The 18,342-nt window shown below is 49.5% G+C and overlaps 1 protein-coding gene across 19 annotated transcripts in view; it reads left to right on the top strand.

The window, feature by feature from the left end:
* RUSC2 (RUN and SH3 domain containing 2) overlaps positions 1 to 18,342 on the top strand; it is a 61,129-nt gene that overhangs the window by 42,044 nt on the left and 743 nt on the right. For 8 of the 19 annotated variants that reach the window (XM_059071644.2, XM_067039629.1, XM_067039633.1 and 5 more), the window contains 10 exons: positions 5,690 to 7,774; positions 12,833 to 13,462; positions 13,676 to 13,861; positions 14,030 to 14,170; positions 15,403 to 15,479; positions 15,691 to 15,865; positions 15,956 to 16,061; positions 16,739 to 16,785; positions 17,244 to 18,069; positions 18,163 to 18,300. In XM_059071644.2, coding sequence (XP_058927627.1) covers positions 5,758 to 7,774; positions 12,833 to 13,462; positions 13,676 to 13,861; positions 14,030 to 14,170; positions 15,403 to 15,479; positions 15,691 to 15,865; positions 15,956 to 16,061; positions 16,739 to 16,785; positions 17,244 to 18,069; positions 18,163 to 18,300 — 4,343 coding nt within the window. In that variant the 5' untranslated portion in view covers positions 5,690 to 5,757. Of the gene's footprint in view, positions 1 to 3,557; positions 3,691 to 5,689; positions 7,775 to 12,832; positions 13,463 to 13,675; positions 13,862 to 14,029; positions 14,171 to 15,402; positions 15,480 to 15,690; positions 15,866 to 15,955; positions 16,062 to 16,738; positions 16,786 to 17,243; positions 18,070 to 18,162; positions 18,301 to 18,342 lie in introns of all 19 variants that reach the window. The other 11 variants (XM_067039632.1, XM_059071643.1, XM_059071646.2 and 8 more) reach the window with 4 other exon arrangements.

The raw sequence follows: 18,342 nt of genomic DNA on the forward strand, positions 1-18,342 counted from the left end.
AACATAACTTAATAAACCTTCAGGGCCCTCCAGCCAAAGGTTCTCCATCACCCTCCACATTCATTTGTGCTTTATCCCTGATTCAGAGTCAGCTTTCCAGACTCTTGTGTGTTGCTCTGTTTCTCCATTTGAATGCGTATATGACCCAGTCAGTGGTTTTGTGGGTCAAAATCAGAAACTCTTATGTGCGTATTACTTGTGAATGCCTTTTGAAAATGGTGCTATAAAAGGGGGCGGAGGGGTATTCATTGAAGATCAAGTGATGGCTGTAGCCCATAGGTATTCCTAAAATTACTTCCATGTGTACAAGAAAGTTCTTTATGCTCCATTTAGTCCAGGCCTCAGATTGTGGCCTGGACCCTGGGGAAGCCTAGTACTGTACATAAGGGGAAGCCCCCTTCCCAAGCCCCAAACCCACAGTATCTGTAGCACTTAAAGGAAAAAAACTGTTTAAATTATGTACATAGGGGCTTTGCTGGTGGTGCAGGGGTTAAGAATCCACCTGCCAATGCAGGGGACACGGGTTTGAGCCCTGGTCCGGGAAGATCCCACATACCATGGAGCACCTAAGCCCATGTGCTACAACTACTGAGCCTGCGCTCTAGAGCCCATGAGCCACAGCTACGGGAGCCCATGCACCTAGAGCCGGTGCTCCGCAACAAGAGAAGCCACTGCAATGAGAAGCCCGTGCACCGCAACGAAGAGTAGCCCCTGCTCATCACAACTGGAGAAAGCCCGCACACAGCAACGAAGACCCAACACAGCCAAAAATAAATAAATATGTATGTATGTACATAACAGATATTTATTAGAAAGTTAGATGAAACAAAAAGAATAAAATTTAAAAATAATCGAAAATCACTCAACAGCAATAATCACTGTTAACATTTTGTTGTAAAGTCAGCCCTCCATATCTGCGGGTTGTGCATGCATAGATTCAACCAACCAAGGATTAAAAATATTCAGGAAAAAAAGTTCCAGAAAGTTCCAAAAAGCTAAACTTGAATTTGCCATGTTCTGACAACTATTTACATAGCATTTACATTGTATCAGGTATTACAAGTAATTTGAAGATGATTTAAAGTAAACGGGAGGATGTGTGTAGGTTATGTGCAAATACTATGCCATTTTATGTAAGGGACCTGAGCACCCTTGGATTTTGGTACTGTTTATGCTTTCAAGTTTTCTTCCATGTATATTGCTATGGTTTGAATGTCTGTGTGTCCCCTCCCCCCCATTCATGTGAATTCTAAGTCCCAAAGGTAATGGTAGTAAGAGGTAGGGCCTTTGGGAGGTCATGAGAGCAGAGCCCTCCTGAATGAGATTAGCGCTTTTATAAAACAGAAAGAGCCCTTGTCCCTTACACTATGTGAAGACACAGGTAGAAGGTGCCAGCTATGAACCAGAAAGTGGGCTTTCACCAGAACTCAGCCATGCTGGAACCTTCATCCTAATCTTGGACTTCCCAGCCTCCAGAACCGTGAGAAATACATTTCTGCTGTTTATAAAGCCACCCAGTCTGAGGTATTTTGTTATAGCAGCCTGAATGGACTAAGACAGATATAGAGATATATTTATTTACAACAGTGGTGTCATACTGTAAATTCTGTTTGTAATCTGCTATTTTCACTTAATAGTTTGTGAATATTTTCTCAAGTCAATAATAATCAAATTAACACAACATTGTTTTAATGATAATCTGTTCTGTACGTTTTCATTTTTGTTTTTTGGCTGCGTTGGGTCTTCACTGCTGCTCGTGGGCTTTCTCTAGTTGTGGTGAGCAGGGGCTACTCTTCGTTGTGGTGCACAGGCTTCTCAGGGCTTCTCATTGCGGTGGCTTCTCTTGTTGCAGAGCATGGGCTGTAGGTGCACAGGCTTCAGTAGTTGTGGCACCCGGGCCCAGCAGTTGTGGCTCGTGGGCTTTAGAGCACAAGCTCAGTAGTTGTGGCACGTGGGCTTAGTTGCTCCACGGCATGTGGGATCTTCCTGGACCAGGGCTTGAACCCATGTCCCCTGCATTGGCAGGCAGATTCTTAACCACTGCGCCACCAGGGAAGTCCCTGTTCTGTACTTTTAAAACTGATTATTGTTGGAATTTTAGTGTGTTCCCAACTTTCTTTTATCCTTGTGGCATATATATTTGAGTTCAAAGTTTTCTTGGCAAAGGAAGAGAAGAGATGGGAAGGGGTGAAGGGGAAATTATCTCACGTACCTCATAGCAAAACTTCCTAAAAATTATCTTTATCCTTCTCTACAAAATCCCATACTTTAAGGCAGCTGTTCCTCTCTTTTCTTTTTCTCATCTTGTCTCTGCAAATACCCATTCCTCTCCACTGCTAAACCTTGGTTCCCTTCCCTCTTCCCATAAACCTTCATCTTTTTTCCTACTTAAAAATTATATCTTAACAGCTTTGTTAAGGTATAATTCACATACCATAAAATCCACTCTTTTATAAAACTGAGACATAATTCACATTCCATAAAACTCTGAAGTTTTTATTTTATTCACAGACTTGTGTAACCATCACCGCTGTCTGATTGCAGAACATTTTCATCACCCCTGAAAAGAACCTCCATCCCCATTAGCATTCACTCCCCATCTTCCAGTCCCTCAGTCCCTGGCAACCACTATTCTACTTTTTGTTTCTGTGTATTTGCCTATTCTGGACATTTCACGTAAATGGAATCATATAACATCATACAAAGAAGCCTTTTATGACTGGCTTCTTTCACTTACCTTTTCGAGAGTCCATCATGCTGTATGTAGCATGTGTCAGTACTTCATTCCTTTTATCACTAAATAATATTCCATTATGTATACCATATTAAGTTTATTTGTTGATCAGTTGATGAACATTTGGATTGTTCCCACTTTTCTGGCTACTGTGAATAATGCTGCTGTGAATATTTGTATACAAGCTTTTGTGTGAACATATGTCTTCATTTCTCTTGGGTTTATACCTAGGAGTAGAATTTCTAAGTCATATGGTAACTCTATGTTTTAACATTTTGAGGAACTGCCAGACTGTTTTTCCAAAGTGACTGCACTTTGTGGCTCGTGGCTCCAGCACTGTTTGAGGGTTGCAGTTTCTCCACATCCTCACCAGCATTTGTTATTGCCTTTTAGTGGGAATGAAGTGGTATCTCGTTGTGGTTTTTATTTCTCTAATGACTAATGATGTTGAACATCTTTTCGTGTGCTTATTAATCATTTGTATGTCTTCTTTGGAGAAATGTCTATTCAAGTTCTTTGCCCAGTTTTTAATTGGGTTATGTACTTTTTATTGTTGAGTTGTAAGAGTTCCTTATATATTCTAGTCAGAAGTCTCTTATCAGATACACAATTTGCAAATACTTTCTCTCATTCTGTGAGTTGTCTTTTCACTTTCTTGATGGTCTCCCTTGAGGCACAAAGGTTTTTGATTTTTATGAAATCTACCTTATCTATTTTCTCTATTATCACTTGTGTTTTTGGTATCTTATCTAAGAAAGCATCCAATCTTAATCTTAATCTAAGATAATGCATTCACTCCCTTGTTTTCTTCTGTAACTCTTAGCCTTGTGGCTCAGTTTAGCCTCTCTGATTTCTGCCTTTCTGCATATCTACTCCTTACCTCAATCAACACACAAAGGCTTGGGAAGTCCAACAGAGGAGCCTTCCTCTCAGAAAGGAAAGGAGGAAGAAAGAAGGTAAATACTTGCTTTTTAATTTTAATGTAATTTAACTTAACACACAAAAATATATTTAATAGTGTCCCTTGCACATGTATTTATTAGCCATTTGAATTTTTTCTTTTGTATGTTGCCTGTTCATGTCCTTGTGCATGTGTGACTTGCCTGGCTCTTTACTGTACTCCACATGAAGAGCTCTGATCCTGTGATCTAAATGAGTTACACTTTTTAAAATTGGTGGTATACGGGTTCAACTAAATGATGGAGAACTTATAGGCAGTGAGGGGTTTAGACTCATGGTAGGTAAGGAAAATGACAGGAATGATAAGGAAAAGAAGAGAAATGAATGGATTAAGAGAAATTAGGTAGGAGAAGTCTGAGCAAGTGAAGTCTTTTGGGACCTGAACTTGGTAGCACAGGAGACTAGAACTTGAGGAGGCCATTCTGCCATGGTCCAGCCAAGAGACCAGAGAAGCTTAGAATGGGCTCTGTGTAGAGAACTTGAATTTAACCTATCAAAGTAAAACTGGGAAGAGAAGACTTTTTAGGGGACCCTCATAGTTAAAGTTTTGGCTAAAACTGGGCAGAATCTGGGCACTTCAGATCTGTACCCTGAGCTAGATAAATATTAAGAATATTTTTTGCCTGGGGACTTCCCTGGTGGCGCAGTGGTGAAGTATCCGCCTGCCAATGCAGGGGACGTGGGTTCAAGCCCTGGTCCGGGAAGATCCCACATGCTGCGGAGCAACTAAGCCCATGTGTCACAACTACTGACCCTGCGCTCTAGAACCTGCGAGCCACAACTACTGAGCCTACGCGCCACAACTACTGAAGCCCATGTGCCTAGAGCCCGTGCTCCACAATAGGAGAAGCCACCATAATGAGAAGCCCGCCTACTTCAACGAAGAGTAGCCCCTGCTCGCCGCAACTAGAGAAAGCTCGTGCGCAGCAGCGAAGACCCAATGCAGCCAAAAATAAATTAATTAATTTTTTTTTAAAAAAGATATATTATGCCTCATGTTTGCCAAGCCTTATCTGATGTTGTGCTAGAATGATACAAAAAAGATAAAAACAGACCTCTACCCACCTTGAGAAGGAAGAGGCTGGCATCAGCCATACTAGTAGTCTGATGCCTAACTCGGTCTCTATTCAAGAAGCTCCAGGGCTTCCCTGGTGGCGCAGTGGTTGAGAATCCACCTGCTGATGCAGGGGACACAGGTTCATGCTCCGGTCCGGGAAGATCCCACATGCCGCAGAGCGGCTGGGCCCGTGAGCCATGGCCGCTGAGCCTGCGCGTCCGGAGCCTGTGCTCCACAACGGGAGAGGCCACAACAGTGAGAGGCCCGCGTACCACAAAAAAAAAAAAAAAAGAAGAAGAAGAAGCTCCAATATAGTAGTGGAGAGAGTGCGGATCCTTAGCCCACAGCCATCAGAGAGGGACAGGTATTCTGGGTATCAGAGGAGGAGAAAAGGTGTCCAAGATGACATAGGCGTCAAATGATATAATACATTAAAATTTATCTTTCTTGCAAAATTATAGCTTATTGCTATGCATACATGATACATTATTTGTGATTTCCCCCCTGATCTGTAAACGTGCTGTAGCTGTGTCTAAGACATCTCTGTATCTCCTCAGTGCCTAGTACCCTTTCAGGCATCTTAGACGGTTTTTTCTTAGTTATGTCATTATTCATACATTTTTTGTACTCAGGACTAGTCGTTATTTACTGCTAAGAAAGAGAAGGAGAAAATGCTGTCCCTGAGATTCCCCAGACCTTCAGATGTGGCATTTTGTTGCAAGTGGATGCATGACGAACTTAAAATGAAGGGGAACTCATGAGCTGGACCTGTGCAATGCAGAAAATGTGCCCTGACGGGCTGTATTATCCAGCTCCATCTTGACTCTGAATCTTTTTTCCTCTTGGGCTCTTCTCCATCTGAAAATGATGTGGGTAAAGGCATGTCCCTGACTTCGGGAAGGTGACATTAGGTTCCCTTTCTTTCCCTCTCTCTCCAGGTACCAAGCTCTCCTGATGAAATGTGTTCTGCCCCACTGGGCTCCGGGGGCAGTGTCTGGTGCTGTTGATGCCCTTGTTCGAACTTTCCAGAATGGATAGTCCCCCAAAGCTGACTGGAGAGACCCTCATCGTCCACCACATCCCCCTGGTACACTGTCAAGTCCCAGACAGGCAGTGCTGTGGAGGGGCAAGTGCAGGTAATGGGAGCGCAAGACCCAATCCCTTCTGCCCACCTGAGCTGGGCATCACCCAGCCTGATCAAGACCTGGGACAAGCCGACTCCCTGCTATACAACAGTCTGCATTCTGCTCCCGGGGGATCTGCACGATCTTCAGACAGCACCAGGAACAGGGGTCGGGATGGAAGAGGCCCCGGGGCCCCTAAACGATACAATCCCTTTTTGCTGCAAGAGGGTATTGCTGAGCCAGGACTTGGTGACCTGTATGATGACAGCATTGGTGACAGTGCCACCCAGCAGTCCTTCCACCTGCACGGGGCTGGCCAGCCCCCCTTCCATCCCTCCTCTTTCCAGCTGCCACCACCTGGCCCCAGAGTGGGCAGGCCATGGGAGGCAACGCGTAGTCGGGCTGGAGTGGTGGAGGGGCAGGAACAGGAGCCAGTGACCGCCTTGGATGCCCAGCAGTGCAGCACTAGCCACAGCTGCCGGCCAGAGCCGGAAGCAGAGACCATGGAGCTGGATGAGTATGGGGGCCCTGGTGGGTGTGGCAGTGGAGGTGGAGCCAGTGATACCTCTGGCTTTTCCTTCGACCAGGAATGGAAGCTCAGTTCAGATGAATCCCCAAGGAACCCCAGATGCTCAGGCTCAGGACCCCAGCACTGCCGCTGCAGTAGCACATCCAGTCAGTCCGAGACGGCTGACCAGTCCATGGGCTATGTGAGCGACTCCTCCTGCAACAGCTCAGACGGCGTGCTGGTCACCTTCAGCACCCTCTACAACAAGATGCACGGCAACTCCCACGCCAATCTCAACTCTGCCCAGCAATCTTGCAGCGACTCTTCCTTCTGCAGCCACTCAGACCCCAGCGCCTTCTACCTGGACCTGCAGCCCTCCCCAGCTGAGTCTAAGATGTCTTGTGAGTCGCACCACCCTGACAGTGGAGGGAGGGAAGGTGGCTACGGGTGTCCTCATGCCTCGTCTCCTGAACTTGATGCCAACTGCAACTCCTACCGCTCGCACTGTGAGCCCTGCCCAGCCGTGGCTGACCTCACAGCCTGCTTCCAGAGCCAGGCCCGTCTTGTTGTGGCCACACAGAATTACTATAAACTTGTCACCTGTGACCTGTCCTCCCAGTCATCCCCAAGCCCAGCTGGCTCTTCCATCACCAGCTGCTCAGAGGAACACACCAAGATAAGTCCTGCACCAGGCCCTGGCCCTAGCCAGCCCTCTGAGTATTACCTGTTCCAGAAGCCAGAAGTCCAGCCAGAGGAACAAGAAGCAGTGGGTTCCGAAGTGGAAGCACCAGCTCCCGTGGGCCCCACTGTGATCGAGGGGCAGGTGTACACCAATACTTCACCCCCCAACCTCAGCACTGGACGTCAGCGCTCTCGAAGCTACGACCGCGGCCTAGAGCGCAGCCCTCCTATCCGCCTGGGCTCACTGGAACGCATGTTGAGTTGCCCAGTACGCCTGAGTGAGGGCCCTGCAGCCCTGACTGGGCCTAGTTCCCCACCTCGGCGGGTCACCTCCTTTGCTGAACTCGCCAAGGGCCGGAAGAAAGCTGCAGGCTCTGGCTCCCCCCCACTGCGAGTGAGCACTGGGGACTCCTCCCAGGAGTTCTCACCCATCCAGGAAGCCCAGCAAGACAGGATGGGCCCACTAGATGAGGGCACTCACTGTAGCCATAGCCTACCACCCATGCTCTTGGGGCCAGGCCTGGACCTAGTTGACCCAGAGCCCTGGTCCACCCAGGTCTGTCAGGGCCCCCAGTCCAGTGAGATGCCACCTGCTGGCCTCAGAGCTGCTGGGCAAGGCCCTCTGGCCCAGCTGATGGATCCAGGGCCTGCTCTCCCAGGGAGCCCAGCCAGCAGCCATACCCAGAGGGATGCAAGAGCTAGAGCTGACGGTAAGGAACCTAAAGGCTGGAGAATACCAGGGTGTGTGCATGGCCTCCTCAGTAGTAGGGCCCTGCCCACCACCCCACGCATACCACTAGAGGTTCCTCAGCCTAGATCAATCATCTTTCCAGTCCAGAGCATGTCCTACAGTTGTAATAGGGGGAAGGAGGATGGAGAATAAAAAATACACCAAGGAGATAAAATTAGCACAACTTAGAGATTGATGTATCGGGAAAGGAAGTACTCAAAAGATTGTGATTCTAAGCCTGGATGACTGGAAAGATGTTGATACATGGTTAGGGACTGCAAACACAGAAGTAGATTTACTGGAAAAGCAATAAGGCATGAGTTCCATTTTGGACATTAAGGAATTTACAGTGTTTAAGGGAAATGTCCAACAGGCAAACCACCCTGGGTGTCAGTAAGTTCATTCTTTGATCAGTGATTGTAGCCACTCTTCAAAGAACCTGAGACCTGACACATAACCTTTAAGCCTCCCAGGCCAGCTCTTTCCCTATTTACTTTATTACACTTAAGTAATTATTTTTTTAAAAGCTCTGTGTTAAGTGGGTGCTGGTGATAGATGAGAGGAACAATCTCAGTCCTCAAGGAATTCTGATGAAGGGTGGAAACAGAAAAGGAAACAAAATTAAAATGTAGAGCTGGCAGTGTGTGGTACGAGTCTATGAGAGGGATAGCTAAACAGACCAGAATGTCAGAGGAATGCTAATACAGTTTACATTTAAGCACAGTCTAGAAAAATGATTAGGAATAGGCTTTGTGGAGACTCGTAAAAAGAACATTCTAGGCCCATACAGTAGTCTATACAAAATCACAAAGGCACAGAATGTATTTTTTTTTTTTTTTTGGTGGTGGTACGTGGGCCTCTCACTGCTGTGGCCTCTCCCGTTGTGGAGCACAGGCTCCGGACGCGCAGGCTCAGCGGCCATGGCTCACGGGCCCAGCCGCTCCACGGCATGTGGGATCTTCCCGAACCGGGGCACGAACCCGTGTCCCCTGCATCCGCAGGCAGATTCTCAACCACTGCGCCACCACGGAAGCCCAGGCACAGAATATCTTGATGCTTCCCAGAAACTGCAAATAATTTAGTATAGCCATAGCGGAATGTGGATGGAACCATTAAAGGATTTTAATCAGGGAAGTGGCATTTTTTGGTTTGTAACAGCATAGTGGCATGTTTTGATTTGCATTTTAGAAAGATCACTGATTGTTTGGGTGGAAGGTAGATTAGAAAGGATGTCTCCCTGGAGGTCAGGAGACCCCTGTGATCAGAGAGTCATTGGAATAAAAATAGTAGTTGAAGCTATGAGTGGATGAGAACATCCAGGGAGAATGTGTAGAGTTATAAAGGGAATGATGGATAGAGCCCTGGGGATACAGTGACTTAAGGTTGAGCAGAGCAACCCTCAAAGGAGACTGAGCAAAATTAGCCAAGAAAATAGAGGGAAAACCAGGAGAGGGTGAAGTCACAGGAGCCAAAGGAGGAGAACATTTCAAAAAGAGTTAAGTTCAACAAATGAGTTCTGAAAAGAAATCACTAGGATTAAGGCTGAAGAATGCCAAGAGCAGCATTTGGGAGTGGCCAGGGTAGAAGCCAGATCTCAGAAGGTTTGGAAGGAAAGGGGAGATAAAGCAGGGAAAAGATCGATAAAGGGGAATTGGCTGTCTGTAGCCTTAGCTTGGTCTGTTGGCTTCTCAAATGAAAGGGGTTAAAAAAGCATAAATGGTGTTATCTCTGCTGTTAGGGAGATCACAGTCTATCAGAAGACTTCACACTCCTAAACGTACACAGAGGAGGTGCCCTTGGGGAAGGGATGCAGGAGGGTCTCTAGGGAAGAGGGGGGTCAGAAACAGCAGGGATTGGCCAGAGTCCTTTGGAACCCACACTCTTCTGAGATTGCAGTGTCTGGTGGGTGAAATTTAGGCACAGGGGATGCTGTGGCTTGCACTCTGAGGGCAGGAGCAGTCCTGGTCAGAGATGGGAGGAGAGGCCTTAAAAGTGTTTTTTTGTTTGTTTGTTTGTTGTTGGGGTTTTTTTTGCGGTTCGCGGGCCTCTCACTGTCGTGGCCTCTCCCGTTGCGGAGCAGAGGCTCCGGACGCGCAGGCTTCAGCGGCCATGGTTCACGGGCCCAGCCGCTCCGCGGCACGTGGGATCTTCCCAGACCGGGGCACGAACCCGTGTCTCCTACATCGGCAGATGGACCCTCAACCACTGCGCCACCAGGGAAGCCCCAAAGTGTTTTTACTATCAGATAAGAATTTTCATATTGAGATGCTGTTTTGTTCCATAAGTCTCCAGTGACTTACCAAAGGGCTTTTTTTCTTGATTCTGTACAACTTTTTTTATATCAAAAAATGATGACAAAGGAAGTGAGATCTCTTTGAGATTCTGAGCAGCAGAATCAAGATTCAAAAGGGTTTTACCAAGTCGGGAAGGAACGTTTTGTTCTTTCAGGGACCAATATGAACTTTGATAATGTAAGCTGTACTTGAGTTGATTTGGGATATTTAATTGATTGCAAACTCAGAATGAGTCAGCAGTTTGGAAGGGCTTCCAAAAAGTTAAAATGGTTGGATTCATTTAGAGACTCGAGAAGGGAGGAGTTGATAGTCCCCCTCACCCTTGTGAACCACTTAGAGCCCACCTGGAAGTTCTGAACACTCCATTTTAAGAGGGAACTGAGGGGCTGGGGCTGTGTTGCCTACAGAAGAACAGACTTGGGTGAATGTGGTCTCTGTCTCCAATTTTCTTAAGGGCTGTCACATAGAAAATGAGAAAACTTATTCCCTGTATTCCCTGAAGGTAGAACTGATACCCACTCCCCACAGTAGATACCCCTCCCCCTTCCCTGATCTTACTCCCTGAGAATTTAGCAGGGAGGATTTTTTAAAGAGTAGGAATAGATAGTCTCATTCAGACATACTCTGCATAGCACGTACAGTAAAGCTGGGATTGGGAGGGCCTACTCTGATAGCCAGCGTCAGCTCCGTCTTGAAATTTGGTATTTAAATAAGTGGAGAGGATGAAGACATTCCCAGTAGGAAAAGCAGTGTGCTTAAAGATGGGAATTGTGGGGGGAGAGTGGTGTCAATGAGCATGGCAGGTGTGGACATTTGAGGGGAGAGCAGCTAATTTGTGGCAGGTGTGGACACCTACCTGACTGAGAAGGTTAGACTTTGTTCTGTGGGCAGTAGCGCCACAGGAAATAAAATACTTCCTAAAGCTGGTATATGTGAGAAGATTTGAATGCAGTGAGACTATACTGAACCGACGGTGACAGTGAGGACTCATTCATTTAACAAATCTTTATTCAGTACCTACCATGTACCAGGGTCTGTTCTAGGCACTGGGGATACAGCAGTAAACAATTTAAAAATCCCTGCTTTTCTGGAGCCCTTATAAGGAGTAATGGACAATAAACAAATAAGATAATTTCTGATAGTGAAAAATGGCTAAAAAGGAAATAAAACAGGGTGATGAGAGCATGACTTGCCAGAGGGACTGGGGTGGTCAGAGAAGGTCTTAATGAAGTGATGCTTGAGCTGATGCCTGAATGATGAGACAATTTCCGCGAGTACAATAGGCCCCGAGATGTTAATGAACTTGGCATGGTGAAGGACAGAAGAAGGTATTGCTGGAGCACAGTGAGCAAGGGAGAATGACAAGGGTTGTTCTCTGATCACTGACTGGGAAAAGCGGGAGGGTGTAGTCTGAAAATGTCCACTGAGAGTGGTTCTGAAACATCTGCCTTACAGGCTTGTGGTCACCATCCCCTTAAGACTCGCTGAAGTAAACAAATGGGGAAAGACGAGGACTAGGAAAATCCAGCCTGATATCATTTCACGTGTAGTACAATGTGGTAAAGAGAACATTAGCCCCGAAGTCAAACTCTGACTTAGGCAGAATTCTAGCTCTGCCGCTTTCTAGTTGTGTGACCTTGGGCGAATGACTTAATCTCTAAATTTCCAATACCCAGATCTTTCAAGTATGGATACTAATTCCTTCCTCAGAACTGTTGAGCCAGGGGTGCCAATGAGCCACACCCAGGGTTTCAGGTGGTATGGATGCTTATAGCGCCACCTTGTGTTCTTTCACATGTTTACAGTGTGTGCAGTGTTTCGTTAGCTGCACAGCCCATACACAAAGACTTTCCCTCTGTGCGGTGTCCTGTTGTGTGAGTGCGTCCCATGTTTTGGAGTGAGACCCATGTTTTGAGGGACACTGACTAGAAGACTGGCTGAAAGAACAGGAGAGGACCACTCCTGGGGAACACACCTCTATGTAGAGGAAGCAGATGTGGACCCTCGGGCTTCGATACCAGGATCATGAGAGTGGGAGTAGGGTGGATAGGGTGACAGGAGGCTGATTCTAGCTGCAAGTAAAGAGATATTTTACTGTGGTTAGATTTGCTCAAAAATGAAATGTGTCGTCTCTAGTGGAGATAGGGGATGATGGGCGAAAGCTTGAAGTAAATTAACATCTTGACCCTGAAAATATATTACTAACTCCAAGTCTTTAGGCCTTAGAAACAGAGAAAATGATGGTTCTTCCATTGGCAGAAATAGAAATCATCAGGAGAATGAATGAGGTGTTTTAAAATGGCATATTTTAAATGAAAGCAGAACCCTAAAGCAGAATGATCTAGAGATCAAGAAGAAGGTTGGGGCTAAAGCCATGGGTTCAGGAGTCACCTGTACGACTGTCTGAACGTGAACAAGGCAGGGAAGAAAGTGTAGAGTGAAATATAAGAATTGAGCCTTAAGATACACCCATCTTTGAAGTCAAGAAAGTGAAGAAGGGCTGAACAGTCAAGAGATACAAGACAGGTCAATATCATAAAAACACTAGGAAAAGTTTTACAAAAGACGGGAGGAGCACATTCCACAAACTTGAATTACCCCTGCCCCATTCAGTTCCTTCAGCCAGGTCCTGCCCCTCTCCATCCCCCTTCCCCAGGGAGCATCATCTCCTGACTGCTTCTTGGCTTCCCCTCGTGTTGAGTTTCAGTGTTCGTCTGATTCCTTCTCCATCCCTGTTGCCGCAGGGGGTGGTGCTGAGAGCCGACCAGTCCTTCGCTACAGCAAGGAGCAGAGGCCAACCACGCTGCCCATCCAGCCCTTCGTGTTCCAGCACCACTTCCCCAAGCAGCTGGCCAAGTCCCGGGCCCTCCACAGCCTCTCCCAGCTCTACAGCCTCTCGGGCTGCACCCGTGCACCGCAGCGTGCCCCCCTGGCTGCCCCCACTGCTCAGGTCCCAGCCCACGCTCCTTCAGGGGAGTCTCAGGCGTCCACCAGCGGAGGTGCCAGGAAAGCTGGGCCTGAGCCACAAACCTCACGGCCGTCACCCCTGGGCAGCTACTCCCCCATCCGGAGTGCCGGCCCCTTTGGGCCCAGCACCGACTCTTCTGCCTCCACTTCGTGCTCCCCTCCCCCAGAGCAGACCACAGCCACAGAAAGCCCACCTCCATGGGGCCGCTCCTGTCCTCCTGCTGTCCGGCCTGCCTCCTCCCAGCAGCCACAAAAGGAGCATCAGAAGATACTGACCTTGGCTGAGTACCGACTCCATGGAACAGGAAGCTTGCCTCCTCTGGGCTCCTGGAGATCTAGCCTCAGCCGGGCAGAGAGCCTGGCCCGGGGAGGTGGTGAGGGCAGCATGGCTTCCAGGCCCAATAATGGTATGAGGTTCAGTGCCTGCCCCCCACCCCACCCCAAGCAAGCTACCTCCCCACTGAATGGTTTCTTATACTGCAGCTTGGGGTCAGAGGTTACAGTGTTTGCATCTGTGACTAACATCCCAACCCTCATGTTTTATATCGGCCCACTGGGTGGGTATGAAATGCTGTCTTCTAACTATTTCCTGTCTCTTTTGCTAATCTGTCTGCTTTCAGCCAACCATCTATCCCCTCAAGCACTCAAGTGGAGGGAATACCGGAGGAAGAACCCTCTAGGGCCACCTGGTTTGTCAGGGAGCCTAGACCGAAGGCCACAGGATGGTCGACTGGCCCGAAGGAACCCCATCTTTGAGTTCCCTGGCTCCCTCGGTGCTGCTGGCCATCTGAACTGCCGGCTGAATGGTGTGTGGGCCAGGTCCCCAGTGAACCCAGGGCAGGCTCTGCCATAGCTGGGAGGGGCTAGAGAAGGGGTCAGTCCCCAAATCACACGTCTCAGAGGGTATGAGGCACAGAACTGAGCTGCAACTCAGAAAGAGAATTGCTTGGGATTGATTTTTCTCTTCTTTTCAGGTCAAGTAGTGAAGCCGTTACCACTGACCTGCCCTGACTTCCAAGACCCCTTTTCCTTGACTGAGAAGCCTCCAGCTGAGTTCTGTCTGTCCCCAGATGGCAACTCAGAGGCCGTTTCCATTGACCTCCTTCAGAAAAAAGGTGAATGTTACTCCTAGCTCCGGAACGGGAAATCTGCTATCACTACCTATTTGTGCCTGTTGCCTTACTATCTAGCCCTTCAGAATATTTCCCTGTTTTAGAACTCCAAGTGTTAGGAGGGAATTAGCACGGGTACTGGGGCAAGAGGCAGAAGTCTTTGTACTGTGGATCGTGAGTATTTGCAGGTGAGCAAGGATCCTTTATCAGATGCTTAAGAATCAGGTTTTAGTTTCCTCCCTCAGGGAGCTAAGTGTAGTGAGGGAGACTCCCATGTGCTATACTGGAGGAGCTCAAGTGCTACAAGCTCTAGCGGTTTGGGTAAACATGATGGTAACATCTAATAAGGTAAGGACTGACAAGGAACCAGTCTATTTAGCAGACCTGTTTAAGTGAGATGATGGGGAGAAGATTGAGCATAACTGCGGGCCTTAGAGAAGCAGCCTGTGAAAGGGAGAAAGATGAAGCTAAAGTCCCTCACAGAGGCAGAGTGGGGGACTCAGAGTTTCGGGAGAGGGAAGAACCTTAGGCAAGAAGGGGAATAGCCACCTTCCTCCAAGTTGGAAAGGGATTAAGAGAGGGCAGGTGGGAAGGAAGGTAGTTGTAATGTAGTTCTGTCTTTTGGATGGTCAGGGAAGTTGAATTCATCACCAGTGGCCTCTGTTCTCTGTGTGAAGTAGAGCCAAGGGCTTGAGAGAGGGGTCAAGATTTGGCAAGGCAACTTGAGGGCATAGCAAAGGGTGCCACAAGACACACATCAAAGAAGTGCCCCTCCCAGGCACTGGTGTGAGTAGCGCTGGACTTCCTCCAGCGACAGCCAATAATAGCCTGGTTTCTCAGAGTGGAGAGGACAGATGGTTAGAGTGATCCAGGTTTGGAGCAAGAGGGCAAGGAAGTGAGGATGTTGAGTGTCTTGACAATGGAATCATTGAGGTGGGTCTGGGCAGGGAGGCGAAAACAGGAGGGGCTTGAGAACCAGGCAGAAACAGGAAGAGGCCAGGGCCTGGTGTGTGTGCAGGGACAGAGAGAGAGAGTGAGAGAGAGAGAGAGAGAGAGTGAGAGAGAGAGAGAGAGAGAGAGAGAGAGAGAGAGAGAGAGAGAGAGAGAGAGAGTGTGTGTGTGTGTGTGTGTGTGTGTGTGTGTAAGCCCTTCCCTCTCCCCACTGAGGGCTCAGTCCCAGCTGAGTTGCCCAGGTACTTGATTAGGGACCCGTCACATCAAATTCTCACTTGCAGGGCTGGTGAAAGCTATTAACACGGCTGTAGACCTCATCGTGGCCCATTTTGGCACAAGCCGGGATCCTGGGGTAAAGGTAGGCAAGAAACTGTGGAGAGCTGAGCTCTACCCTGCTGACCCTCACCTATTCTCTGCTACCACCTGCCCTTGCTCTCTTGCCTCTAGAACTCAGAGTTGGGTACTTAGAGATGGGGATCGCAAGAGAAGCACCGTAAGGACTAAGAGAGTCAGAGAGGATCAAGGTCAGGCTCCAGATGATACCCTGTACTTCCCTACTGCATCCACAGGCAAAGCTGGGGAATAGTTCTGTGAGCCCCAATGTAGGCCACCTGGTTCTGAAGTACTTGTGCCCTGCGGTCCGGGCGGTGTTGGAGGACGGGCTCAAGGCCTTTGTGCTGGATGTCATCATCGGGCAACGGAAGAACACCCCGTGGAGTGTGGTTGAGGCTTCCACACAGCTAGGTAAGTGCTGGCTGGCAAGATAGGGACCCCAGGCTGAATTTTAGGGTTCCAGGACTGGGCACGTGACCTCCAACTCTGGCTTCCTCCCAGGCCCATCCACCAAGGTCTTGCACGGCCTGTACAACAAAGTCAGCCAATTCCCAGAGCTCACCAGTCATACCATGCGCTTCAACGCCTTCATCCTCGGCCTGCTCAAGTGAGTGTATGGAAATCTACAAACCACCGGTCCCCTCCCGTGGGCTCTGGCACCTCTGAAGAACCAACTCCCTAGACTAGGTCAGAAAGGGTGGATCTGCAGGATCTCTGGCCAGGGCCCAGGCTCACTTTTTCCCCACCTAGCTACATCCTCTCTCAGTAGGTCACTGGTCTCCCACCAGACCCATCAGTCTCTGGCACTGATCACCAACATGGTCTTCTGCTTTTACAAGTCCATAATCTGGCTCATTTGGAAATTAACCTGGTTCTCAGTTTCTTTGGATATTGTAACCCTGATCCTGTCCATTCCAGCACTGCTACCAAATCCTGCTTGACCCAGTTCACCTTGGCACCCACATCACAGTATCCTTCTTTTCTCAAGTATGGACCGAGGTCATCCCCTTTGGTCCTGAGCTATCCTGTACTCTCACTCAGCAGCTGCCCTGACTTCTTGGGTCATGGGCAAGCCAACTCCATTCTAAGAGGAAGTGATTGGCTTGTGAATCACATGTTCACCCCCTCCCTATTAACCAGGTAGCATCACTGCCATTGCAGGGAGGTGTTCACCTATACCTCTGCCCTGTTTGTGACCGCCCCCCCCCATATCTGTCTTCTTTGTATCTTATCATCTGGCTATATCCACACAAGACTCAACTCTCTTCACCTATCTCCCTACAGCATCCGGTCCCTGGAGTTCTGGTTTAATCACCTCTATAACCATGAAGGTAATGCTCAGAACGCTGCTCTGTCTTGCAAACTCAACAGAGGCCAGACCTCGGAGGATCAAAAGAGGGAGGCACAGCTGTCTTTTCAGATGCTTAGAGGTGGGGAGGAGAACCACACGAGCTTTCATCCTCAAGGCTTGGGCTTCTACCCAAGTCCTCTCCCAGCCTCTGCTTGTGTTAGAGCCTTGGAGTCAGCAGGATGGATACTCAGGCAATCTGGAAGTCAGGGTGGCCAGGAACCTCTCTCCTCTGAACTCACGGCTGCCACTTAAGATTGTGGGGCTTCTGCACTGCACAACTCCAGAAGGCACCGTTTACACTGTAGTGCATCTAACCGGCACGGCACACAGCCTGTGCAGCAGCGCACAGTGGCTCCACCCAGGTTGCCTTTCACAGGCCCACCCCAGGCTGGGCTCTGCTTCTCTGTGCGGCTCAGCCCCTCCCTCTTTCTCCCCTAGGTATCATCCAGACCCACTACCAGCCGTGGGGTTTCCTGAACGCAGCGCGTACGGCGTGCCCTGGCCTCTTGGAGGAGCTGCTGCTGCTGCTCCAGCCCCTCGCCCTCCTGCCCTTCAGCCTTGACCTGCTGTTCCAGCACCGGCTGCTGCAGAGTGGGCAGCGGCAGCGGCAGCACAAGGAGCTGCTGCGGGTGTCCCAGGACTTACTGCTGTCCGCCCACTCGACGCTGCAGCTGGCCCGCTCCCGGGGCCAGGAGGGCCCTCCAGGGCCCATGTCTCCAGACATGGCCGGGGCGGCCCGTGGGGAGCGGGTGAAGGGCGTGGGTGCCCCAGAAGGTGGAGAAGATGAGGAAGAAGAGAAGGAGACAGAGGCAGCTGGGGGCTCAGGGCGTGGCAGGTGGGCCCGCAGTGGGCAGGCTGGCTGGTGGTACCAGCTCATGCAGAGCTCCCAGGTCTACATCGATGGCTCCACTGAGGGTTCCAGGTTCCCTCGGGGTGCCAGCAACAGCAGCAGCGGCAGCGGCAGTGAGAAAAAGAGAGGGACAGGAGGTGGGGGGCCACCCCCCCGAGAGGGAGTCGTGGAGGGAGCTGAGGCCTGCCCTGCCCCTGAGGAGACCCTTGGCCGGGAAAGGGGCTGGCCTTTCTGGATGGGGAGCCCCCCTGACTCTGTACTGGCTGAGCTGAGGCGCAGCCGGGAGAGGGAGGGGCCCACTGCCCCCCCAGCAGAAAATGAGGAAGGAGCCTTAGAGCCTTCACCTGGTGTCATCAAGTGGGGACACCTCTTCGGGTCCCGAAACGCTCAGCGGGAGGCCCGGCCCACAAACAGGTAAGAGACAGCCCCTGGTATAGACAGACGGGTGGGGGGGCCTGCTCTAAGCCAGGGCACAGACAGAGCCAGAGCCCGGCCGCTATCCCCTAGGCTACCCTCAGACTGGCTCAGCCTGGACAAGTCCATGTTCCAGCTAGTGGCACAAACAGTGGGTGCCCGCCGGGAGCCAGAGCCCAAGGAGAGCCTGCAGGAGCCACACTCTCCAGCCCTGCCTTCCAGCACTCCATGGTGAGCCCTGGGAGACAGAAGGATTTGGGGGCTGGGTTTGGC

Source organism: Kogia breviceps, chromosome 8 (assembly GCF_026419965.1).
Source record: "Kogia breviceps isolate mKogBre1 chromosome 8, mKogBre1 haplotype 1, whole genome shotgun sequence".
NCBI lineage: Eukaryota > Metazoa > Chordata > Mammalia > Artiodactyla > Physeteridae > Kogia > Kogia breviceps.